The sequence below is a fragment of the Martes martes genome (genome assembly GCF_963455335.1).
Source record: "Martes martes genome assembly, chromosome: X".
NCBI lineage: Eukaryota > Metazoa > Chordata > Mammalia > Carnivora > Mustelidae > Martes > Martes martes.
Window position 1 is genome coordinate 120956158 of NC_137897.1, and position 25198 is coordinate 120981355.

The 25198-nt window shown below is 50.3% G+C and overlaps 1 protein-coding gene across 1 annotated transcript; it reads right to left on the bottom strand.

Annotated features, from left to right (window-relative positions):
* Positions 1-92: 92 nt before the first annotated feature.
* Positions 93-20137, bottom strand: TEX28 (testis expressed 28; the record flags this gene model as incomplete). The annotated part of the gene is made up of 6 exons (XM_080795601.1): positions 93-645; positions 1287-1422; positions 8638-9392; positions 13764-13841; positions 19417-19429; positions 20124-20137. 6 exons carry the CDS (start codon positions 20135-20137, stop codon positions 289-291), a joined length of 1353 nt encoding a protein of 450 aa, XP_080651727.1. The 3' UTR covers positions 93-288.
* Positions 20138-25198: the final 5061 nt, after the last annotated feature.

Sequence of the window (25198 nt, forward strand, 5' to 3'; positions counted from 1 at the left end):
ACCACTGCAGCCTGGGGACACCCGAGCCTCTGAGGGTCTGGTCACTGGGTCACAAGAGGGCATGAGGGGGACAGAACTGCAGATCCCCAGTTCCCAGATCAGCCTCAGACACTTTAATATTTTCCAAGACTCGTGTCCGCAGATGGTATCGACGGGTCACGAGGAAGCGAAGGGCAAGGCGGGCTGGTGGTGGGATCAGAAAGGGAGAGCTGAGCAGTGGCTATCTGGGCTGGGCTGGCTGGACGCCCTTGACACCCAGAAGGCGGTACGAGCTAGCAAACCCAGGCTTTAAGTCCCGTCGGATAGAGGCTTGGAGTCCTTGGAATACAGTCTCCATCCGGAGGGGACCCAGGCGCGCCAGTCTGCGGCAGGGAGGGCGTGCCGCTTCTGCCAGGCCAGGGCCCCGAGGCCGATGAGCGCGAGCGCGGTGCACGTGCGCAGGCGGGCGCGCGCCAGCGGCGGGGGGCAGGCGCACACAGCGGAGACCAGGACCAAGAAGGCGGTGGCCAGCGTGAGGAGCAGGCTCGCGCATCGGAACACAAACTTCTGGGGATGGGTCCTGAAGGGCTCCATCATCTCCACTGGTGTGGCTCGTTGTAGCGTTTCGAGCTTAGATATGCGGTCCTTGAAAGTCTCCATGACCTCCTGCAGGTGACAAGAACGGCACCCCCACCCCGTGATGTGCGGTCACTTACTCGAGTTCCTCAGGGGAGCACAGCGAACGTTGGCGAGCCGAAGACTTAGGAGGGAAGTCGAGAGCCAAGAGCTCTTACATGTCAAGGGCCCTGTCCCGGCCCCGTAACACCCAGTGTGGCCTAAGACTGAGAGGCTGGCCGTGCGAGAGCTCGCCAAGGACGGGAGTAGGGTCTGAGGGTGCGGAAGAGGGAGCCTAACCGTCACAGGCGAGGGAAGCTCTACCCGCCCCCCCCCCCCCCCCCCGTGCTTGCTAACTCAGGGTCAAAAGCAGGGCCACCCGGAGGGAGCTCCCCGTACCAGAAGACGCTGCTGTGACTCACCAGCACCCCCCCAGGTGGCCCCGAAACACCCCCAAGTATGAGAACAGCAGAGCCCAAAGCCCCAGGCCAGCTCAGCTGGATCAGGGCGGGGGTGCGGGGCGCGCAGCGTGAGCAGAGAGACTGGATGCTGCCGGTGCGCGGACAAACGCGCGAGTTGCGACTGGTCCATCTCTCCTCAGTTTGCAGGGGTATCACCCTTTGCTTCTCTCATCCCGACATCCTTCTCACTGGCCATTTCCTTAAAAGCTCCCCCCGCCTTGAGGTTCTCACCCATATCTCCTTGGCTCTCTCATAGGACAGATAGGCCATTTTCTCCTCCGCGCTCGCCAGGCTCTGTTTGAGGCGGTAAATCTCATCCAGGTGTCTTTGCAGGTGCTCGTTCACCTGTTCCTCCAGCAGCGCTTGTCTTGGAAGCAAAAGAGAAAGTAATCGTCCCGCGAGCCCGGCCCACAGGCTGTGGCGGTGGTGAGCGGCCCTGTGTCAAGGCTGCAGCTGGGTTCCGACGGCTCCTTCCTCCTCTGTCCTCCTCCAGGCCGGCCTCAGAACGCCGCAAATGCACAGCAGCCGCACACACACTGACACACAGGTCTGTTTCGCAGACAGTTACCGTTCCGTAACGGCTCTCCAAAACCAGCCGCAGACTAGAAGCTGGAGAAGTAAAACTCTAAACTGTCCACGCCTGCTATTAAATTCTCTGTAAGCTCCCAGCACCAGTGTTTAGTAAGCACTAGTTATTCCAGAAAAGTCTGCAGCTCACAGGGATGGAGCAGCCACAAAAGACCACATATTGTATGATTCCATTTACATGAAATGTCCAGGGGCGCCTGGGTGACTCAGTCAGTGAAGCATCCGCCTTTGGTTCTGGTCATGATCCCGGCGTCCTGAGACGGAGCCCCGAGTTGGGTTCCCTGCTCCGCGGGGAGTCTGCTTCTCCCTCTCCCTCTGCCCCATCCCTGCTCATGCTCTCTCTCTCTCTAAAGAGGTAAATAGATAAATCTTAAAAAAAAAAAGAAAGAAAGAAATGTCCAGAATAGGCAAATCCATAGAGACAGAAACAGAGGAGTGGTTCCTGGCACTTGGGGGGTGGTGTGGGGAGAGGGTGGGGAGTGACTGCTCATAAGATGGGGTTTCTTTTTGGAGTGATGAGAATGTTCTGGAATGAGAGAGTGGTGATGGTTGCGCAGCTCTGTGAATATACTAAAAACCACTGATTGTAAATGGGTGAATTTTATGGGATGGGAATTATATTTCAATAAAGCCATTATTAAAACAAAAACAGGGACACCTGGTGGCTCAGTCGATTAAGAGTCTGCCCTTGGCTCGGGTCATGATCCCAGGGTCCTGGATTTGAGTCCCACATCGGCTCCCCTCATCGGACTCCTTGCTCAGCAGGGATCCTGCTTCTCCCTCTCCCTCTGCCTGCTGGTCCCCCTGCTTGTGTGCACACTGTCTGACAAATAAATAAAATCTTAAAACAAAACAAAGAATTGTTGCATAACTTAGTAAATTTACTAATGATCATTGAAACATACAGTTAAAATGCTGCATTTTATTGCATGTAACTTATACCTCAGTAAACCTCTTGAAAACCATGAACAAAACGTCACTAACCAGTATGTATTCAACCAGCCATGTATGTAAGTTGTAAAGCACCAATACACGTGTGGGAAAGATACGGGCCCAATGAGGATAGCGAGGTGGGTGGAAGGGGGACGGGGCTGGGAAGGAATGCTGTGACAGCTTCAAGCGAACTCTGTAAAGTTTTACTTCTTTTTTTTTTTTAAAGATTTTATTTATTTATTTGACAGAGAGAGATCACAAGTAGACAGAGAGGCAGGCAGAGAGAGAGAGGGAAGCAGACTCCCTGCTGAGCAGAGAGCCTGATGTGGGGCTCGATCCCAGGACCTTGAGATCATGACCTGAGCCGAAGGCAGCGGCTTAACCCACTGAGCCACCCAGGCGCCCCTAAAGTTTTACTTCTTAATAAAATCACATGTGAAGCACATATGGTAAATGTGAAGATTTAAGAGGCCCGCAGGTGGGTACACGGTCTCGATCACGTTATCCTCTACATTATCCCCGGGTTTGGAATATTTCATAGTTTAAAAACACTTTGAGGTTCTTCATTTGGGCACCAGGAAGGATGGGCTGGAGGCCAGAGGCCATGTGGCTTTTAGTGTCATCATTTAGGGAAGAGCCAAAGAAAGGAAGGCTTGTCCCATGGGTGTGGAGTGGGAGGTGCTGCTGCCGAAGCAGACAGGTGCCGGAGAGCCCTGGGGACACAGAAGGGCTGGGGCGTGGTGGCCAGTCAGATCACAGGGCTCTGGCACGCACAGGGCATAACCAGGGGTGCTGTCGCACAGACAGGAAATATGAGGCAAGGAGGTCAGTTTCGTCCTGCTTCAAGCACTTGACCGACACCCACACGGAGTCATCGCCCAGGCAGGCAATGAGCCGAACAATCACTTGCTGAAAGCCGGTTTGTCAAGAGCTGGTTCATGACCGTGTCTCAGGGAATATTCCATGGGGCTCTGCCCTACTCCTTATGGAGAAAAGAGTAGACTGACAATGCCCACGGACGGGGAGGCAGTACGGTGCCCCCTTGAAAGGACATTCTGCATGCCCGTCTCTCCATTTACATGAAGGATTCAGACACAAGAACGTTCAAGTACATGTTCATGAATATACTCTTCACAGTTATGAAGTCAATGAAGTCAATGAATAGATTCTTCATTAACATATTTATACGAACTGACAAATATATTCTTCAATGCGTTCTGGAATAGATTATTGAATGAGAAAATGTTGAGTCATGACGGGACTCTAGTAGTCTCCCTTGTCTCCGGCCCCCAGCCTCGGCTGCAGCACCGCTGACGCTCCTCTCTGTCCCTCCACTAGTCAAGGACCTCTCGCTCTCCCACTCGCACAGCTGCAGAGGCAAATGGACCACTCTAGAAAATGCCCTTCCAGGGGTGCTTGGGTGGCACAGTCAGTTCCGCGTCCGGTTCTTGGCTTCAGCTCAGCTCGCGATCTCAGAGTCATCAGACCAAGCCGCGCGAGGCCCCGCACCGGGCTCCGTGCTCAGTGCAGAGTCGGCTGCCATTTCTCCCCGTCTCCCCCCGCCCCTTCCCTCCACGTGCTCTCTCTCTCTCTCTCTCTAAAATAAATAAGTCTTTTTTAAAAAGGGAAAGAGGGGGAGGAGTCAAGATGGCGGAGAAGTAGCAGGCTGAGACGACATCGGGTAGCAGGAGATCAGCTAGATAGCTTATCTAACCATTGTGAACACCTATAAATCCAACGGGAAATCGAAGAGAAGAAGAGCAACAATCCCAGAAACAGAAAATCGATCACTTTCTGAAAGGTAGGACCTGCGGAGAAGTGAATCCAAAGCGACGGGAAGATAGACCCCGGGGGGAGGGGCCGGCACCCGGCAAGCGGCGGAGCGACGGAGCACAAAATCGGGACTTTTAAAAGTCGGCTCCACTGGGAGACATCGCTCCAGAGGCTAAACTGGGGGGAAACCCAGGCGGGGTCAGCATAACCCCAGGACCCGCGGGGTCACAGAAGGACTGGGGATGTCTGAGTGCCGCAGAGCTCACAGGTATTAGAGCGGGGAAGCCGGCTACAGCGACAAAGCCGAGGAGTGAGCTCTAAGCCCGGGGTTACCTTGTGCCGGTCGCAGGCTGGGTGGGCTCGGAGCGCGGCCGGAGGCCACGGAGACAAAAGCGACCCGGCGCTTTTCTCCAGCTCCAACAATTGACTGCTTTCCTCGAGGCGCGACCGCAAGCCAGGGAGGCGGGGCTATTGGGCGCTTTGCTCTGAGAGCGCACTGAGGAGCGGAACCCCAAGCTCTCGGCTCCTCCGGGCCGAGAGATTGGGAGGCCGCCATCTTCATTCCCGTCCTCCGGAACTCTACGGAAAGCGCTCAGGGAACAAAAGCTCCCGAAAGCGAACCCGAGCGGATTACTTAGCCTGGCCCCTGGCAAGGGCGGTGCAATTCCGCCTGCGGCAAAGACACTTGAGAACCACTACAACAGGCCCCTCCCCCCAGAAGATCAACAAGAAACCATCCAAAACCAACTTCAGTCACCAAGAACAGCGGAATTCCACAGCAGGAGAAAGCAAATCCTACCTGGACAAAATGACAAGGCGGAAAAACTCACCTCAAAAAAAAGAACAAGAGGCCGTACCGAAGGCTGGAGACCTAATCAATACGGACATAGGTAGCATGACAGATCTAGAGTTCAGAATGACAATTCTCAAGGTTCTAGCCGGGCTCGAAAAAGGCATAGAAGATATTAGAGAAACCCTCTCCGGAGAGTTAAAAAGGGAAAGAAAACACTCTTACAAAGACAAAATGACAACCAGCCAAACAAAATGCCCTCCAATCTTCCCAAACTGTGAAACCTGCCCTCGCCACCACGGAGTGTCCTAAAGCTTATCGCTGTGGAAGAAGAGTATCGTTCTCGATCATTCCCGAAGACTGGTCTTCAGTGCACTGAGCTAGAAGCCAGTGGCTTGCAACTTGAAGAAGTCCGAGATGGAGAAACCGATGTAGGAGGGATCAAGCCTTATGGGCAGGGTGGGGGTAATGCGGCAGGGGCAGAGTTGGTCCTCCGGAGCAAACGTGCAGTCACACGCACGCTTACAGCAGGGAAGCAGAGGGAGCTTCTACACACAGAGGAGAAGCCCAGAGGAAGACAGAACAGAGAGAGATGTGAAGATCGGAGTGATGTGGCCCCAAGCTAAGGAGCCCGGCAGCCACCAGAAGCTGACGCAAGAATGTTCGTGGCGGCTTTATTCATCACAGCCCCAGCCTGGGGGGCTCAGTTGGTTGGGCGACTGCCTTCGGCTCGGGTCGTGATCCCGGCCTCCCAGGATCAAGTCCCTCATCGGGCTCCCAGCTCAGCCGGGGGTCGGCTTCTCCCCCTGACTTGCTCCCCTCTCATGCTCTCTCTCTCTCTCAAATAAATAAATAAAATATTAAAAAAAAAAAAAACAGCTCCAACCAGCAGCAGGTGAATGTGTCAACTAACTGTGGTGCATCCGTACAAGGGAACAGTGCTAAGCAAGAAAGAGGGGACTACTCCTCCATGCAACTCAGATGAATTTCCAAACTCTTACACCAGGTGCAAGAAAACAGACACAAAGGGGTACACACTGTATGATTCCACTTACACGAAATACCCAGAAAAGCCAAGTGCAGAAAGACAGAAAGCACATTGGTGGTGACCGGGGGTTGGGGCAAAGTGAATGGGGACCGATGGGGTCTCTCTCCGGAGTGATGACAATGTTCTGGTACCAAATAGAGGCGGTGCTTGCACAGTACTGTGAATGTACTAAATGCCACGGAATTGTCCACTTGAAGATGGAGGAATTTGTTTTGTGAATGTTCTCTCAATTCAGAAATAAAAAAGCAAGCCCTCTTGAAAGCAAATTCAGCTTGAGAAGTGTCATAGGACTTTTCAGCTTGAAATCTCAGCTTGTGACACACCAGAGGAGACGTGACAATTACAGGGGTCTGGGTGGTGCCCACACCAGTGTGTCTACAAGGTGGCACTTCAGTGACTTCAACACATACGGCATGTCCGCATCTAGCTCACACAGAAGTTTTTTCAAAAGATTTGAAGGACGGGGCGCTTGGGTGGCTCAGTGGGTTGAGCCTCTGCCTTCGGCTCGGGTCATGGTCTCAGGGTGCTGGGATCGAGCCCTGCATCGGGCTCTCTGCTCAGCAGGGAGCCTGCTTCCCCCTTTCTCTCTGCCTGCTGCTCTGCCTATTTGTGATCTCTCTCTCTGTGTCAAATAAATAAATAAAATCTTTAAAAAAAGGATTTGAAGGAGATGTATGTTTTAAAAATGGCATCGAATTCCTGCGTCCCCTTCACCTAGATTAGGAAGCCATATGGCTGGGACATGCTGACATGCACTCAGGCTTGTGCCTCTCCGAAACTCCATTTCCCCATCGATAAAGTGGGTGACTGAATGGTACAGAGGACAGTGCTACTTGCTCCCTGCTGTCACTGCTATTACGTGAAGTCGTCTCCCACCCACTCTCTCCTTGTCTCCTGGCAAATCTGAGTCACACAGACCTGCTTCATTGCTTCTCGTGTATATTAATCAAGGTAGGCTGATTGCTGTAGCCAACAAGCTACTTCACACTCCTGTCACAGTCCAGTGGCAGTGGGGGCAGCTGTTCCAGAAGTGCAAGCTTGTCGAATTCATGGGGAATCCAGGAGGGGTAGGTGGCCCTGCTGCCCCTCACTGCTGCTGGATTCTGATTTGCTAAGGGGTTAAGAGCTTACAAGAGCAAAACGGTCCTGTTGGCTGAGGCAGGATGGAAACTTACGGGGATTTGTGTAACTGCCACTGAGCTCTAGTCTTGCTTTGTATAAATTCGACCTTGGAAATGAATGGTATTTTGGCAAAGGGGCATTAAAAGTCCCAACATTTAAGATTTGGTTGCCGTGTCCTACAAAAATCACATCCAAAAGAGACCTATGATTCTGATTCGTTATCTTATTTGACAGTGGGTTGCCCCGTAATACTTGTTTAAAGATTTATTTATTATTTGAGAGAGAGAGAGAGAGAGCATGAGCAGGAGGAGCAGAGGGAGAGGGAGAGAGACTCTCAAGCCGGCTCCTCGCTGATCACCAAGCCCGTCGCGGGGTTCCATCCCACGACCCCAAGATCATGACATGACCAGAAACCAAGAGTCGGACGCTTAACCGATGGTGCCGCCCACCCAAGCGCACCCCCCCATCATATTTTATAATTGTCCTTTCTAGATTTGTCAAGCAGTGTAAATGCAGGTAACGTTTCCCTGAGAAAACATTAGAGGACTGATTCCCAAGTTTCTTTCCGTGCACCCCCCCCCCACACACACACAGAGGTACTAAGGGACTGCAAAGTTCTTACTTTACTGAGAATCTTGGTTCGTAAGTGAATCCCTCCCTCCATGGCCAGGCTGTTGGGAGGGTTAGAGCGAACGCAAGCAGCCGATGCCACACACTGTGGGCATCAGGGGGAGACCGTGGCGCCACTGAAAGCTGGCAGGACCCTCCGAGACCGAGTACGCCTTTTTCTCCCTATTTGTGGGACCTAGTCTGGTCTTAGATGAACAGGAAGTCGACCCACCACACAGTGGGGAGACAGCATTCCCCAGAAGACAAACATTTTCAGAATAAATATCCTACATGGGACCTTCGGCCCCAACTCAGCTACGAGCACAGGTGAAGGGACCATGGCTGGTGGGGCACCTGCTTCCCATGCTCTATTCTAGCAGGCGCCGGATCGCTCCCTGACGGGCAGCGGGCATCTGCTGGGCTCCCCACCGCCGCAACGGGTCAGAGCCTCTGGCCTCTGGGACCACCGAGCGGGACCCTGAGCTGGAACCGCGCTGGCAGCAGATGATGCGGGCCCGAGTGCAACAGCGGGCCGGGATGAGCCCTCCCCACTGTGGGGGCGCCCCGCTGCCCAGAGAAACGCTCACCGGCTTCGCCCCCCTCCCCTCCCGTGACCCTCCAAGTTCACGTCCTCGCTGCCCTTCACTCTCCTGCACACAGTCCCGGGGGGGCCGCCGTCCCCAGAGCCGGGGCAGCAGAGGGGAGCATCTCCCGCTCACCTGCATTTCTCCTCCCGAAGGGACACTAGAGACGCCTGTAGGTCCGCGCCGTGCTTCTCCTTCAGGCCCTGGTAGGCCGCCTGGAGGCTGCAGGGGAGCTCCCTGGCTGCCTCCAGGCCTTCCTTCATCTTCTGCAGCAGCAGGTCGCGCCGCTGGGCCGCACCCTTTGTCTCGGGGGGCTTCGGCGGCCGCGAGGCCGGGAAGTGACTCTCCAGGGGCACGTGTCTGACGAGGTCAGACAGCTTGGCGGACGGGCCGTCTGCCCTGCCCGGCTTGGGAGGCCCGGAAAACGGAGTCTTCTCGCGGGGCTGCTTGCGCTCGTCCAGGCTGCTCTTTGCCTTCAGCGCGAAGCCCCTGGACCTGCCGCCTTCCTGCAGCTCCTGCAGCTGCTGGTGGCAACGGCGGAGCCTTCGCTCGATCTGGGCAATGGTGGCAGAGACGCGCTGGTTCACCCTCTCGAAGGCCTGCCGGATGTGCGGGGCCTGGCGCCGGTCGGCTTTGGACACCAGCTTGAGGTAGCCCACGGTGTTCTCATCCCGGCTGGCCTTCTCCACTCTCAGCTGCTCGGAGAGGTAGAGGATGCGGTGCCTGACACTGTCCTGTAAGTTCCGAGCCAGCTCCCCAGCCGGGAGGCTGCGGTGGCCGCCGGGGCCGTCCTCGGCGGATGACAGGGACCTGCACGAGGGAATGTTGGAGGCAATGTTGGAGGGGACCTTGGAGGGAATGGTGGCACTTGAGCTCTCGCTGCCTTCCGCCTGTGTTGGGAAACAAGAAATCATTAACAGGTGCTTCTGTGAGCTACAAATAGCAGGAAGGACGTAGAATCGCCTCACGCAACAAACACTCAGGCGTAAGCACAGATACTCACACATGCAAGATTTGTGCGTTCAAGATGGACCCAGCACAGATGAGGAGGTCAAGTTCAACTTCCAGGCTCCTCTCCCTTCTTTTCAGCACCTGACTTCTTTTTCCTTAGATGTCACAACCCTCAGATCAAGAGTCGCACGCTCCTCCAACTGAGCCAGCCAGGTGTCCCCAGCCCCCGACTTTTTGCTTTATGAGTGTACCTCACTAGAACCCCCAGAATCTTCCCTGGCTAGAATCTTCCATGGCTAGAATTTTCCCTCCACCTTTGTCCTATCTGTTCTTGGACTTCCTCTCTTCCAGGAAATACCAACCGCATTGGTATAAATCTCATTTTGTAAAGAACTACTCTTGTAAAGTATGGAATAAGCTTGCTCCCATCAACCCACACGGTTTCTTATATTGCTACTGCCAGGCAGATAGAAGAGGTAGGCAATGAGATTTGCATCCTCACAGGTTCATTTCTTCATTCAATCATTCATTCAACACGTGTTTCCCGAGCACCCACAACGTGGTACAGAAGCCAGACACGTTCCTCGCTCATATAGAGCTGATGGTCAAGTGTCAAAATGTCTATTGTGATGCCTATGGATGAGTCTCTTGCATGGACAAGTTAATAAACCACTCGGAGGGTCGGTTTTCTCATCTCTAAAATAAAAATGCTCATAGCAGCATAGCTGGAACACAATGGACCAGGGAAGAATGAATGGTGATGGCCAGGAAATGTAGGTGGAGTCAAAACAGGCGGAGGGGCGCCTGGCTGGCTCAGTCCGTGGAACGTGGAACTCCTGACCTTGGGCTTGGGAGTTCAAGCCCCACATTGGGGGTAGAGATTATTTTAAAGTAAAATCTTGTATTTTTCCCCCAATGCTTGCAAACATTTACTAAAAAATAACTATCTTTGTAAAGATTTTTATTTATTTATTTGAGAGAAAGAAAGCCAGTGAGAGGAGGAGCAGAGGGAGAAGCTCTCCCCACTGAACAGGGAGTCTGACGCAGGGCTCGATCCCAGGACCCTGATATCGTGACCTGAGCTGGAGGCAGACACCCAACCGACTGAGCCACCCAGGCACCCCCGAAAAATAACTATTAAAAAAAAAACTAGGGGCGCCTGGGTGGCTCAGTGGGTTAAGCCGCTGCCTTCGGCTCAGGTCATGATCCCAGGGTCCTGGGATCAAGCTCTGCATCGGGCTCTCTGCTCAGCGGGGAACCTGCTTCCCCCTCTCTCTCCCGGCCTCTCTGCCTACTTGTGATCTCTCTCTCTGTGTCAAATAAATAAATAAAAATCTTTTTAAAAAAAACTAGCAGGGGGGCGCCTGGGTGGCTCAGTGGGTTAAAGCCTCTGCCTTCGGCTCAGGTCATGATCCCAGGGTCCTGGGATCGAGCCCCGCATCGGGCTCTCTGCTCAGCCGGGAGCCTGCTTCCTCCTCTCTCTCTGTCTGCCTCTCTGCCTACTTGTGATCTCTGTCAAATAAATAAATAAAATCTTTAAAAAAAAAAAACTAGCAGGAAGTGGTATTGTTTTATATTAAAAAATAAAATCTTGGGGCGCCTGGGTGGCTCAGTAGGTTAAAGCCGCTGCCTTCGGCTCGGGTCATGATCCCAGCGCCCTGGGATCGAGCCCCGTATCGGGCTCTCTGCTCAGCGGGGAACCTGCTTCCCCCTCTCTCTCCCGGCCTCTCTGCCTACTTGTGATCTCTCTCTCTGTGTCAAATAAATAAATAAAAATCTTTTTAAAAAAAACTAGCAGGGGGGCGCCTGGGTGGCTCAGTGGGTTAAAGCCTCTGCCTTCGGCTCAGGTCATGATCCCAGGGTCCTGGGATCGAGCCCCGCATCGGGCTCTCTGCTCAGCCGGGAGCCTGCTTCCTCCTCTCTCTCTGTCTGCCTCTCTGCCTACTTGTGATCTCTGTCAAATAAATAAATAAAATCTTTAAAAAAAAAAAACTAGCAGGAAGTGGTATTGTTTTATATTAAAAAATAAAATCTTGGGGCGCCTGGGTGGCTCAGTAGGTTAAAGCCGCTGCCTTCGGCTCGGGTCATGATCCCAGCGCCCTGGGATCGAGCCCCGTATCGGGCTCTCTGCTCAGCAGGGAGCCTGCTTCCTCCCTTCTCTCTCTGCCTGCCTCTCTACCTACTTGTGATCTGTCTGTCAAATAAATAAATAAAATCTTTAAAAAAATAAATAAATACAATAAAAAAATAAAATCTTTAAAAAAAACAGGTGGAGCCTCTATTCTGTTTCTACTTTTTTTTTTAAGATTTTATTTATTTATTTGACAGAGAGAGATCAAAAGTAGGCAGAAAGGCAGGCGGGGGGAGGAAGCAGGCTCCCTGCTGAGCAGAGAACCCAATGCAGGGCTCGATCCCAGGACCCTGAGATCGTGACCTGAGCCAAAGGCAGAGGCTTAACCCACTGAGCCTCTCAGGCGTCCCTGTTTCTACTTTTTAACTGTAAGAGCCTTCACAAACATTTTCAATCTGCAAAGGATTTCCCGGTGGTAAATCAGGGGTGATTATATGATAATACATAGCTTGGTTCTGTCTATTGTATGCAAATCACACCTTGATTTAAAAAATGTCATACCATTATGCATCTAGTCGACTGGCAAAACTTAGACTAGTGATAATAAATGTTGGCAAGGGTGTGGAACAACAGGACCTCTAAATCACTCCAGGTGTGAGAGTAGTTGGTACAAGTACTTTGGAAAAGCACTAGTAAATTGTAACATTGAAGACAGGCATACCAAATGGCCCAGAAATTGCATTAATAGGTATAGCCTTGAGAAACAGGTACACTAATGTCCCCAATAACCAACGACTAGAAACAACCCATCTGCCCATCAATAGTGAAATGTGAAAGTGAACTGCAAAATGCTCAACAATATACTACTATACAACAATGAAAATGAACTACAGCCTTGAAAATATGAATGAACAAGCATAATGTTGAACAAAAAAAAAGCTAAACACGGAAAAATCCTTACTCTCTATGGTTTCATTCATATAAAGTTCAAAAGCAGGCAAAACAAAATGATGTTGTTTAGGGACAGTAGACAATAAAACGATGAAGAAAAGTGTGAACATGGATAGCATAAACCTCAGGATAGTGACTCCCACTAAACCGGGAGAAGGGGAATTGATTGGAAGAGACATATGGAGGCCAAGGTGCTTGACCTGAGTAGTAGATACAAACAAGTTCATCTTATCATTATTTCCTAAAATGTATGTTGATGTTTTCTGTGCCTTTATATACATATGCCAAATCTCACATTTTTAAAAGTTTTTAAATGGTTGGGACACCTGGGTGGCTCAGTGGGTTAAGCGTCTGCCTTCCACTCAGGTCTTGTTCCCAAGGTCTTGAGATCGAGCCCCACATCAGGCTCCCTGCTCAGCGGGAAGCCTGCTTCTCCCTCCCCCACTATCCCTGCTTGTGTGCGCTCTCTCTCTCTCTCTCTCTATATATATATATATATATCTCAAATAAATAAATAAATAAACTAAATTTTAAAAATAAAAGTTTTTAAATGGTCAACAGATGGATGTATAGTGCATTAGAAATAGCTGAAGAGAGAATTAGAAAAATGTAAAACAGGGACACCTGGGTGCCTCAGTCAGTTAAGCAGCCAGTTCTTGATTTGGGGTCCAGTCATGATCTCAGGTTTGAGAGATCAAGCCCTGTGTCAGGCTTTGCGTTCAGCATAGAGTCTGCTTTAGGTCCTCTCTCTCCCTCTCCCTCTGCCTGTCCCCCTGCATGCTCTCTCTCTTAAATAAATAAATAAAATCTAAAAAAAGAAAGTATCCAGAATGTAACACAGAGGTACAAAGAAATAGAAAATTTGAAAAACAGAAGACACGGAAGATAGAATGAGAAAGTCTAACAAAATGAGAGAATGGCAAGATTTTAAGAGATAATCAGGGGCGCCTGGGTGGCTCAGCAGGTTAAGCCTCTGCCTTCAGCCCAGGTCATGATCTCAGGGTCCTGGGATCCAGCCCCGCATTGGGCTCTCTTCTCACTGGAGAGCCTGCTTCCCCCTCTCTCTCTGCCTGCTTCTCTGTCTACTTGCCATCTCTGTCTGTCAGATAAATAAATAAAATCTTTTTTAAAAAAGAGAGAGATAATCACAAAGAACTTTCCAGGACTAACAAAAGACACAACTCCACAAATTCAAGAAGCCAAATAAATCCCAAACAGGAAAACAGAAGTGAACCCACACCTAGACACACGACTTTAAAAACAGCCAGATTTTTAAAAAACTGATTACCTTTAAAACCATGACCTTCAGACTGAAAGCTGACTTCTTAGCAGCATCAATGAAATCCAGAAAAGAGTTGAGTAATATCTTCAATATGTTGAGAGAATAGCTGTCAGAGAGAAAAAAATAGGTCATATTCAAATAACCAGAAGTCAATGTCTTCAGACTTTTCAGCAAAGCACTGAGGAACAAGAAAACAAGTAATGCCTCCGAATTTGTGGGGGGAGGGGGATGATTTTCCAACCTAGAATTCTACACCCAAACTGCCTATTGTGAGATTAGACTCAAGACATGAAAGAACTGAAATCCTTTACTTCACCTGCATTCCTTCTCTGGAAGCTACTAGAGAAGGAGCACCACCAAAACCAGACAGGGACCTAAGAACGAGGTAGAGATGAGACCTATAATACAGGTCAAAAGAAAGCAAGTAGAATATCCAGGATGATGGAATGATGGAAGGGGTGCCCAGGCTGGCAGCTGGACGGCAAGTCAAAAGGCTCCAGGAAAGGGCACCTGGGTGGCTCAGTCGGTTAAGCATCTAACTCTTGGTTTCAGCTCCGATAATGATCTTGGGGTCCTGGTATTGAGCCCCGTGTCCAGCTCCGCACTCAGCATGGAATCTGCTTGTCCTGCTCCCTGTGCCCCCCCCCCACCTCTTTCTCATAAATAAATAAAATCTTTTTTAAAAAAAGCTCCAGGAGAGGGATGCCTGGGTGTCTCAGTGGGTTAAAGCCTCTGCCTTCGGCTCAGGTCTTGATCTCAGGGTCCTGGGATCGAGCCCCGCATCGGGCTCTCTGCTCAGCAGGGAGCCTGCTTCCCCCTCTCTCTCTCCTGCCTCTCTGCCTACTTGTGATCTCTGTCTGTCAAATAAATAAATAAAATCTTAAAAAATAAAAAAAAATTTTTTTGAGGGCTCCAGGAGAGAGCACTCCAAGGAAATGAAGTGCATGGAATGCTGGGCATCTTTGGCCAACTAGAGAGAAGATATAGAGAGCTGGGGGAATTGCTAGTCAATGAGAAGTAGTAGAGAACAAGCAACGTGGTGGGAGGGGACAAGTATTAAGTCTAAGGTAAACAAAACATTGGGAGAGAAAAGAAAAGTCATCAGAGTGATGGCTCAATTACAACTAGTGTTTCCATGGACTTGATAATGTGAACACCAATGATCTAACCTAGATTACCCGTACACCGTACTGGAAGGATTTGGAAGGGGTGTGTGGGAGAGAGATACATTATCATCTTCTTCTTTTTTAAAAGATTTTATTTCTTGATTTTGATAGAGACACAGCAAGAAAGGGAATACAAGCAGAGGGAGTGGGAGAGGGAGAAGCAGGCCCCCCACTGAGCAGGGAGCCCTGATGCGGGGCTCTATCCCAGGACGCTTAACGACTGAGCCACCCAGGTGCCCCACATTATCATCTTCTATAGTGAAATAAATAAATAATTCCTAAAATATAAAAATAAAAAATGGTATAAACGATTTATTTAGGGGCTCCTCGGTGGCGGAGTCAGTTAAACATCTGCCTTCTGGGGCACCTGGGTGGCTCAGTGGGTTAAGACTCTGCCTTCGGCTCAGGTCATGGTCTCAGGGTCCTGGGATCGAACCCCACATGGGGCTCCCTGCTTGGTGGGGAGCCTGCTTCCCCCTCTCTCTCTGTCTGCCTCTCTGCCTACTTTGATCTCTCTCTCTGTGTCAAATAAGTAAATAAAATCTAAAAAAAAAAATCTGCCTTCGGCTTGGTTCATGATCTTAGGGTCCTGAGATTGGGCCCTGTGTCGGGCTCCCCACTCAAGGAATTTGCTTGTCCCTCCCCCTTTTCTTCTGCCCCGCCCCACTCTTGTGCTCACTCTCTGTCTCTCAAATAAATAAATAAAATCTTTAAAATAAACACAAAACAAAACAAAAAATTATTTCTTTAGAGAACTGGAGGTAAATACCCAAAGAAAGAGCTATAAAGGTTGAAAGTGGTTGATTCTAGGGAGTGGATGATTTAGTGGGTGGAGTGGACAATTTAGTGGGTGGAAACCAGGGATTGACATTTTTTGCAATAAACTTTGTAGAACCATTTAACTCTTCAAGCTGAAGGTTAGACAACCATGGCTTTATTTTGTACAGGTGTAAGTTAAGAATGGTTTTTACATTTTTATTTTTTATAAAGTTTTTTAAAAGATTTATTTATCTTTATAGAGAAAGAGAGAGTGCTCCTGATTGAGCACAAGCACAGGCAAGCAGGCAGCGGGGGAGGGGCAGAGGGAGGGGAAGAAAGATAATCTCAAACCAACTCCGCACAGAGCTCAGAGCCCCACTCAGGCATCCCAGTACCCTGAGACCACGACCCAGGATGAAATCAAGAGTCAGACGCTCAACCAACTGAGTCACCCAAGCACACCAGTTTTTACATTTTTAAATTGTTGAAAAAAATCAGAAGAGTATTTTGTGACATGTGAAAATTATAGGAGATTCAAATTTCGGTGACCATAAACGAAGTGTGATTGGCACACAGCTACACTTGTTCATTTATGTGTTGTCTGTGGCTGCTTTTGTGCCGCAAAACTGCACAAAGGAGACCACACGGCCTCAAAGACTTACTATGTGGCCATTTATAGAAAAAGTTGGCTGAGCCCTGATTTAAACTATGTTCATGTAGGGGCACCTAGGTGGCTCAGTCAGTTAAGCATCTGCCTTCAGCTCAGGTCACGATCCTCCTGGGGTCAAGTCCCACATCTGGCTCCTGGCTCAGCCAGGAGCCTGCTTTCCCCTTTCCCTCTGCCTGTCATTCCCCCTGCTTTCTGCGCTCTCTTTCTCCCTCAGTCAGAGAAATAAATAAAATCTTTTTTAAAAAGGAAGTAGGGGACACCTGGCTGGCTCAGTCTGTACAGCTCACAACTCTTGATCTCAGGGTTGTAAGTTCAATCCACACAATGGGTGTAGAAATTGCTTACAAATAAAATCTTTAAAAAAAATAAAATATAGGGCACCTGGGTGCCTCAGTGGGTTAAGCCTCTGTCTTCAGCTCAGGTCATGATCCCAGGATCCTGGGATCGAGTCCCGCATCGGGCTCCCTGCTGAGCGGGGAGCCTGCTTCCCCTCTCTCTCTGCCTATTTGTGATCTCTGTCTGTCAAATAAGTGAATAAAATCTTTAAAAAAAAAATAAAAATAAAATATAAAGGAAGTAGGAAATAGAGAAAATTAAAATTCGTTAAAGACTGGTTCTATTGTGGGGGCGCCTGTGTGGCTCAATGGGTTAAAGCCTCTGCCTTCGGCTCAGGTCATGATCCCAGGACCCTGGGATCGAGCCCCGCATTGGGCTCCCTGCTGAGCGGGGAGCTTGCTTCCCCCTCTCTCTCTGCCTGCCTCCTTGCCTACTTGTGATCTCTGTCTGTCAAATAAATAAATAAATAACAAATCTTAAAAAAAATAAAATAAAAACTAAAGACTGGTTCTACTGTGGAATTTAGATATAGATAGAGGTATCATTAATGATTCAGAATTGAGAGAATACATTCGTGGAAAATTAACCACTGGGAAAAAAGCCACGTACATAATATCCAAATAACCAAGAAGAGAAAAACAACTGCACTCTATTAATTCAAAAAAAGGAAGGAAAGGAGGCACAAAAAGAAACAAGATATTAGGGCAAATAAAAAATTTAAAATAGGATGCCAATTAGATGTGATTATCAGTGACTCTATACCATGGTTTTGAAGAAAACACTTAATACCATAAATATGTCAGTCTCTACACATCAACCTATAAATTCAATGAAATTCAAATTAAAAACCCAACAGAAGTGTCTTATGAATCTTAAATTAGCTGCTTCCAAAATTAATTTGAAAGAGAAAATGTAAAAGAATAGCTAAGACATTTTTGAAAAAGAATAATAAATATAGTGTTGGGACAATTGGCTATTTAAAAAAAAATAAGTTATGTTGAGCACCTGTATATGCTGTGCTACCTTATATAAATAAAGAACCAAACATAAAAATGAAACAACAAAAGCATTAGAAAAACATAATAATGTTTTTACAATCTTTTCATAAAGAGGACATTTCTAAACAAGACTAAACCCAAAGTTCCATAAATAAAAAGATTTATGTATTTTACTTCATTAAAACAAGCTTTCAGGGGCTCCTGGGTGGCTCAGTCAGCTGAACATTGGCCTTGGGCTCAAACCACAATCCCAGGGTCCTCAGATCCAGCCCCCTGTCAGGCTTCTCTTTCTGCCTGCTTTTCCCCGTTTTTGTGTGGTCTCTCTGTCAAATAAAATCTTTTTTAAAAAATAAGGTTTCTCGGGCGCCTGGGTGGCTCAGTGGGTTAAGGCCTCTGTCTTCGGCTCAGGTCATGATCTCAGGGTCCTGGGGTCGAGTCCCGCATTGGGCTCTCTGCTCCGCGAGGAGCCTGCTTCCCGCTCCCCCCCCACCCTGCCTGCTTCTGATCTCTGTCAAATAAATAAATAAATAAATCTTTAAAAAGAAATAAGGTTTCTCTTAACATTTAAAAAAAGTTTTTTTAAACTTATTTTTGTGTGTGTGAGAAAGAGAGTGCCCACGAGTGCACACGAGGGTGGGGGACAGAGGGAAAGAGGGAAAGGGAAGAAGCCAGACTCCGGCTCCATCCCAGAATCCTGGGATCATAACCTGAGCCCAAGGCAGATGCCTAACCAACTAAGCCACCCAGGCCCCCATCGCTTAACTTTTTAAAAAAGCCACAGGTTGAGGGGCGCCTGGGTGGCTCAGTCAGTTAAGTGTCTGCTTTCAGTTAGGGTCATAATCTTGGGGTCGTGGGATCAGACCTGCGTGGGGCTCTGTGATCAGCAGGAGTTTGGTTGTCCCTCTCCCTTGCCCCTCCCCCCATCACCATCCTTCTCTCCTCTCAAATAAATAAATAAAATATTTTTTAAATTAAAAATAAATAAGAAATAAAAAGCAACAGGTTGGGAGAAAAGATTTGAAATTATCTCTCATAAAGAACAGGCTAGTCAACACAGTATGTAGAAAATTCCTACAAATTAGAAAATTAGAAAATTCCTACAAATTAGAAAGCTAAAACAATCCAATATGAAAACAGGATAGTAGTAGACAATTCAGGAACGAGAAACTACTGATGGCGATAAACACACCAAAAATGTGCGACTGCAGGGATATCGGGCAAACGGGAATCAAGGCAGTAACCGAATACTGTTTTCTCATCCAGAGAATGCCGCACGTTAAAAAGACTAATGAAAGCCGGTGTTGATGAGGATGCGGGGAAACGAGCACTCACATACGCTGCAGTAGGGGCACACATGGCTTTCCTGGAGCGATTAGGCAATATCAAATGAAATTTTCAGCGCATGTGCCTTTTACCCAAGCAAGACCGTGGGAGCATATCCGCATTCGGTGGCACTTAAGGGCTCTCAGTAGCTCGGCAGTTTTGAATTAAGATGCTCCCCAGTATCTGAACTTAGGATATAGTGTTGTGGGGATGGTGTCATTCACTGGGGGGAGTCATTCTCGTTCTTTTAAGATTGTCTCAAAGTCAGAAGGACCAGCTCTCCGAGACTACATCGTGACCTTGAGGAAATGGGGAGCTCCCAGAAGTCAAGTTGCCTCAGGAAAGCTGCAGGGTAGCTAGCGTTGGGCTAACGCCACCTCAAGGATCACAAGGAGCTTGCAGCTTACCGTACAGAAGGTTCTAGAAAGAGAAAAAGAGGTAGCGGAAAGAGACAATGCTGTTTCAGAACAGCACGCCTCATCTCCTGAGAAGCCTAACTGGGGCAAGGCTGGTCTGGAGGGTGGGGGTCGGGGGCCAACAAAGGGTAAAATTCTAGCGTGGCTTATTGTTTAAAAAATATTGTGATAAAATACGTAAAACACGACTTCACTTATTGTAACACTTTAAAAGTGCGTGAAAATGTCCCCTTCGATACATTCGCCATGAGCGGAGCGACCGCAACATATACTTCCAGAACCGTTTTACCACCCAAAAGTAGACCCTGGACCACCCTCCCCCCCGCCCCCACCCTGCAGAGGCAGTCCTCTTTGAATCGACAGCACAAAGAAATATAAAAAGAAATTAAATTATTTCGATTAATGTCCCACAGGCCAAAGACAAGTGTTCAAAATCCACCGCGCGGAGGGAGCGTCGCAGCGTCGCGCGGAGGGAGCGTCGCAGCACCGCGCGGAGGGAGCGTCGAAGCACCGCGCGGAGGGAGCGTCGCAGCACCGCGCGGAGGGAGCGTCGCAGCACCGCGCGGAGGGAGCGTCGAAGCACCGCTCCTGGAACCCTCGCAGCTCCGCAAGGAGGGAGCTGTGCGCGGAGGGATCTGCACAGCACCGCACGAGGGAGCCGCACTACACTCTGCGGGAGCCATAAAGCACAGCCTCACGCTGCCAGCGCCATTTGCTCCTCAGACACCGACCGCGGCGGTAGCGATGGCGGACGCCAAGCCGAGCACCGCGACGGCCGCCGAGGAAGCCAAGCCTGACGCGAAGACTGTGCAGGTGCTGCGGGACATGGCCAATCGCTTGCGCATCCACTCCATCAGGGCCACCTGCGCTTCGAGCTCTGGGTAAGTTTCCCTCGTCCCACTTCCTTGTGGTCTCAAGTGGCCGTTCTGGCGGCGATAGAAGCCTGAGGTGAAGGGAGCCATGGGGGGGGGCTGGGCGGGCGAAGGGAGCCATGGGGGGGGGGCTGGGCGGGCTCGGTCGTAGAAGCCCCGTTGGGGACCGTGGGGCGCCGAGGCCGTGCCGCTCCAGCAAGGGTGGCGGCCCGGACCGTCAGGGCCTCCTGCGTGTAGCAAGGAGGAGCCCAGAATGCGGCATGGCCGAGTGGGAAAGAGTCTGGGGGAGCGCGGCCGGGCTGGCGCTGGCAAGGGGAGCGGGTGGGGGCTCGCCCTCGATGCTTTCCCGGTGCCGCCGGGGGGCGTAACGGAAGCAAGCCAGGGGAGAGGGAGAATTGGCGAAAGGGAGACTTTGCGGTCAGCTCGCATTTTGTGAGGACTTTGGCGTCGGTGTTTCACGGATGTTGGCTTTGTGCGGGGTGCTTGTGTGGCTTTAGTTCAGGGCCGTACCGGCCTCAGAGGGAGTCGGATGTTCCCGCGGCTTTGTTTGGAAGCGTCTGAGGAGGAGTGATGTTAATTCTCTAGCTATTTGGTAGGATTCACTGGCGAAGCCATCAGGTCGAGAGTTTTCCTTCGACAGAGGCGTTTTTGATCACATAATCGATATCTTTATTAGTTATGGGTTTATTTGGAATTTATTTTTGGGGTCTCTGACTGGCTAAGTGGGTAGAGCGTTTGATTCTTGATCTCAGGGTCGTGAGTTGGAGCCCCATATTGGGCACGGAGAGTACTTTTATAAAAATTTCTTTTTCTTTTTCATTCCGCCTTATTGAATTCTGTTTCTAGAAACTTCTTAGTTTTTTTTCATATCTCTGAAGGTTTTTAAAAAAGATTTTATTTGAGAGCGCGTGGCGCCCACTAGGTGAGGGGCAGAGGGAGAAGCACGAGCGCACAAAGTGGAAGGGGCAGGCGGAGAAGCACGAGTGCAGGAGGCGGGAAGGGCGGAGAAGCACGAGTGCAGGAGGTGGGTAGGGCGGAGAAGCACGAACGCACGAAGCGAAAGGGGCAGGCGGAAAAGCACGAGTGCAGAAGGCGGGAAGGGCGGAGAAGCACGAACGCACGAAGCGAAAGGGGCAGGCGGAAAAGCACGAGTGCAGAAGGCGGGAAAGGCGGAGAAGCACGAGTGCAGGAGGCGGGAAGGGCGGAGAAGCACGAGTGCAGGAGTCGGGTAGGGCGGAGAAGCACGAACGCACGAAGCGAAAGGGGCAGGCGGAGAAGCACGAGTGCCCGAGGTGGGTAGGGCAGAGAAGCACGAACGCACGAAGCGAAAGGGGCAGGCGGAAAAGCACGAGTGCAGGAGGTGGGTAGGGCGGAGAAGCACGAACGCACGAAGCGAAAGGGGCAGGCGGAGAAGCACGAGTGCAGGAGGTGGGTAGGGCGGAGAAGCACGAGTGCAGGAGGTGGGTAGGGCGGAGAAGCACGAATGCACGAAGCGAAAGGGGCAGGCGGAAAAGCACGAGTGCAGGAGGCGGGAAGGGCGGAGAAGCACGAACGCACGAAGCGAAAGGGGCAGGCGGAAAAGCACGAGTGCAGAAGGCGGGAAAGGCGGAGAAGCACGAGTGCAGGAGGCGGGAAGGGCGGAGAAGCACGAGTGCAGGAGTCGGGTAGGGCGGAGAAGCACGAACGCACGAAGCGAAAGGGGCAGGCGGAGAAGCACGAGTGCCCGAGGTGGGTAGGGCAGAGAAGCACGAACGCACGAAGCGAAAGGGGCAGGCGGAAAAGCACGAGTGCAGGAGGTGGGTAGGGCGGAGAAGCACGAACGCACGAAGCGAAAGGGGCAGGCGGAGAAGCACGAGTGCAGGAGGTGGGTAGGGCGGAGAAGCACGAGTGCAGGAGGTGGGTAGGGCGGAGAAGCACGAATGCACGAAGCGAAAGGGGCAGGCGGAAAAGCACGAGTGCAGAAGGCGGGAAAGGCGGAGAAGCACGAGTGCAGGAGGCGGGAAGGGCGGAGAAGCACGAGTGCAGGAGGTGGTTAGGGCGGAGAAGCACGAACGCACGAAGCGAAAGGGGCAGGCGGAGAAGCACGAGTGCAGGAGGTGGGAAAGGCGGAGAAGCACGAGTGCAGGAGGTGGGTAGGGCGGAGAGGCACGAACGCACGAAGCGAAAGGGGCAGGCGGAAAAGCACGAGTGCAGAAGGTGGGTAGGGCGGAGAAGCACGAGTGCAGGAGGTGGTTAGGGCGGAGAAGCACGAACGCACGAAGCGAAAGGGGCAGGCGGAAAAGCAAGAGTGCAGAAGGTGGGTAGGGCGGAGAAGCACGAGTGCAGGAGGTGGTTAGGGCGGAGAAGCACGAACGCACGAAGCGAAAGGGGCAGGCGGAGAAGCACGAGTGCAGGAGGTGGGTAGGGCGGAGAAGCACGAACGTACGAAGCGAAAGGGGCAGGCGGAGAAGCAAGAGTGCAGGAGGTGGGTAGGGCGGAGAAGCACAAGCGCACAAGGCGAAAGGGGCAAGCGGAGAAGCACGAGTGCCGAAGGCAGGAAAGGCGAAGAAGCACGAAGGCAGGAGGAGGGGAGGGCGGAGAAGCACGAGTGCACGAAATGGAAGGGGCAGGCGGAGAAGCACGAGTGCAGAGTGCACGAGGCGGGTAGGGCGGAGAAGCACGAGTGCACGAAGTGGAAGGGGCAGGCGGAGAAGCACGAGTGCAGGAGGCAGGAAAGGCGAAGAAGGACGAGGGCAGGGGGCGGGGAGGGCGGAGAAGCACGAGTGCACGAAGCGGAAGGGGCAAGCGGAGAAGCACGAGTGCAGGAGGCAGGAAAGGCGAAGAAGCACGAAGGCAGGAGGAGGGGAGGGCGGAGAAGCACGAGCGCACGAAGCGGAAGGGGCAGGCAAAGCCCGAGTGCACGAAGCGAAAGGGGCAGGCGGAGAAGCACGAGTGCAGGAGGCAGGGAAGGAACAGCACGAGCGCACACACATGAAGTGGAAGGGGCAGGCAGAGTAGCAGGAGTACAGGAGGGTGGGGGGAGGCGCAGCAGATAGAGAAGCTGATTCCTCGCTGAGCAGGGAGGCTGGTTGTGGGGCTTGATCTCAGGACCCTGGGATTGTGAACTGAGCTATTCCGGTAACCTGAAACAACTTGTAGTTTAATTGACTTATTGGCGTAGAGTTTTTCACAGTACCGCGTAGTCTTTTTTATCTCTGTACAATGGTAATACTGTCTCTTCATTTCTGAAATAAAATCTGTAATTTTATGGGACGCTTAGGTGACTCCGTCAGTTAACTGCTTTCCACTCAGGTCATGATCCCAGGGGCCAGGAATTGAGTCCCACGTTGGCCTCCTTGCTCGGCAGGGAGGCTGCTTCTCCCTCTCCCACTGCCTGCCCTTCCCCCTGCTTGTGCATGCTTGTCCTTGCGCCTGCTCTGTCAAATAAATAGTTTTTAAAAATCAGTAATTTCAAATCTGATTTAGTACATATTTTTTAAAAGATATTTATTTATTTATTTATTTACTTACTTACTTACTTGACAGAGATCGCAAGTAGGCAGAGGCAGGCAGCGGGGGTGGGGGGGTGAAGCAGGCTCCCTGCTGAGCAGAGAGCCAGATGCGGGGCTCGCTCCCAGGACCCTGAAATGCATGACCTGAGCCAAAGGCAGAAGCTCAACCCGCTGAGCCACCCAGGCGCCCCTGCTTTAGTACATTTAAAAACTAATTTTTTTTTTTTTGCTTTAGTCTAACAGAAATATTTGTTAATTTTGTTTATCTTTTTGAAGAACCAACCTTTGTTTTTGTTTTCCCTGTGGGTTTTCTTGGTCTCTCCGTTCTAACCTTTATTATTCTATCTGGTGTCTTTGGGTTTACTTTTTCTGGTTCTTAGGTTGTAAAATTAGGGGTTTGATTTGAGATCTTAATTTTTTAATGTAAGCACTCACAACTGTCAATTTCCTAGCACTGCTTTTGCTGTATTCCATCAAGTTTGGTACGCTGTGTTTCTATTTACATTTTTCTTTAAGTATTTTCTAATTTCTCTTCTGTTTTCTTCTTTGACCCATTGGTTAAGAGTGTAGTGCTTCATTTCCACAAATGTGTGGATTTTCCAGTTTTCTTTTATTGATTTCTAATTTCTGTATTAGTGGAATACAATGTTCTGCATGGTATCTCTTTTAAAATCTTGTTTTCCATCCTGAGTTTTGATATTAAAAGTACAGTTTACATGAATTTAAGACCTGCATGTTTTGGGATTTTTTTTTTTACACTTCTTGCTTTTTTCGTCTTCAAAATCAATAGTGGTTTGGATTTGTACAAGATTTCTCTAGTAATTTTTATTTATTTGCATTTTAAAGATATCTAACAGTTTTTAAAACCTTATCCACTTAGGGGCGCCTGGGTGGCTCAGTTTGTTAAGTGACTGCCTTCGGCTCAGGTCAGGATCCCAAGGGCGTTAGATCAAGCCCTGAATCAGGCTCCCTGCTCCACGGAGAGTCTGATTATCCTTCTCCCTTTGCCTGCCACTCTGCCTATTTGTTTTCTCTCTCTGTCAAATGAACAAAATCTTTTTTTTTTTAAGATTTTATTTATTTGATAGATCTCACAAGCAGGCAGAGGCAGGCAGAGAGAGAGGAGAAAGCAGGCTCCCCGCTGAGCAGAGAGCCCAATGCGGGGCTCGATCCCAGGACCCTGAGATCATGATCCAAGCTGAAGGCAGAGGCTTAACCCACTGAGCCACCCAGGCGCTCCATGAACAAAATCTTTTAAAAAGAACAAAAACAAAACTTTATCCACTTAGGGAATACCTGCAAGGCAAAAGGTTTAAGTTTCCATTTTCTAATAGTGAACTTTGAAAGAAGAGATTGTTAACATACGTGAGCTGGACCTGGGATCTCATCCCACATTGGCCTCCTTGCACG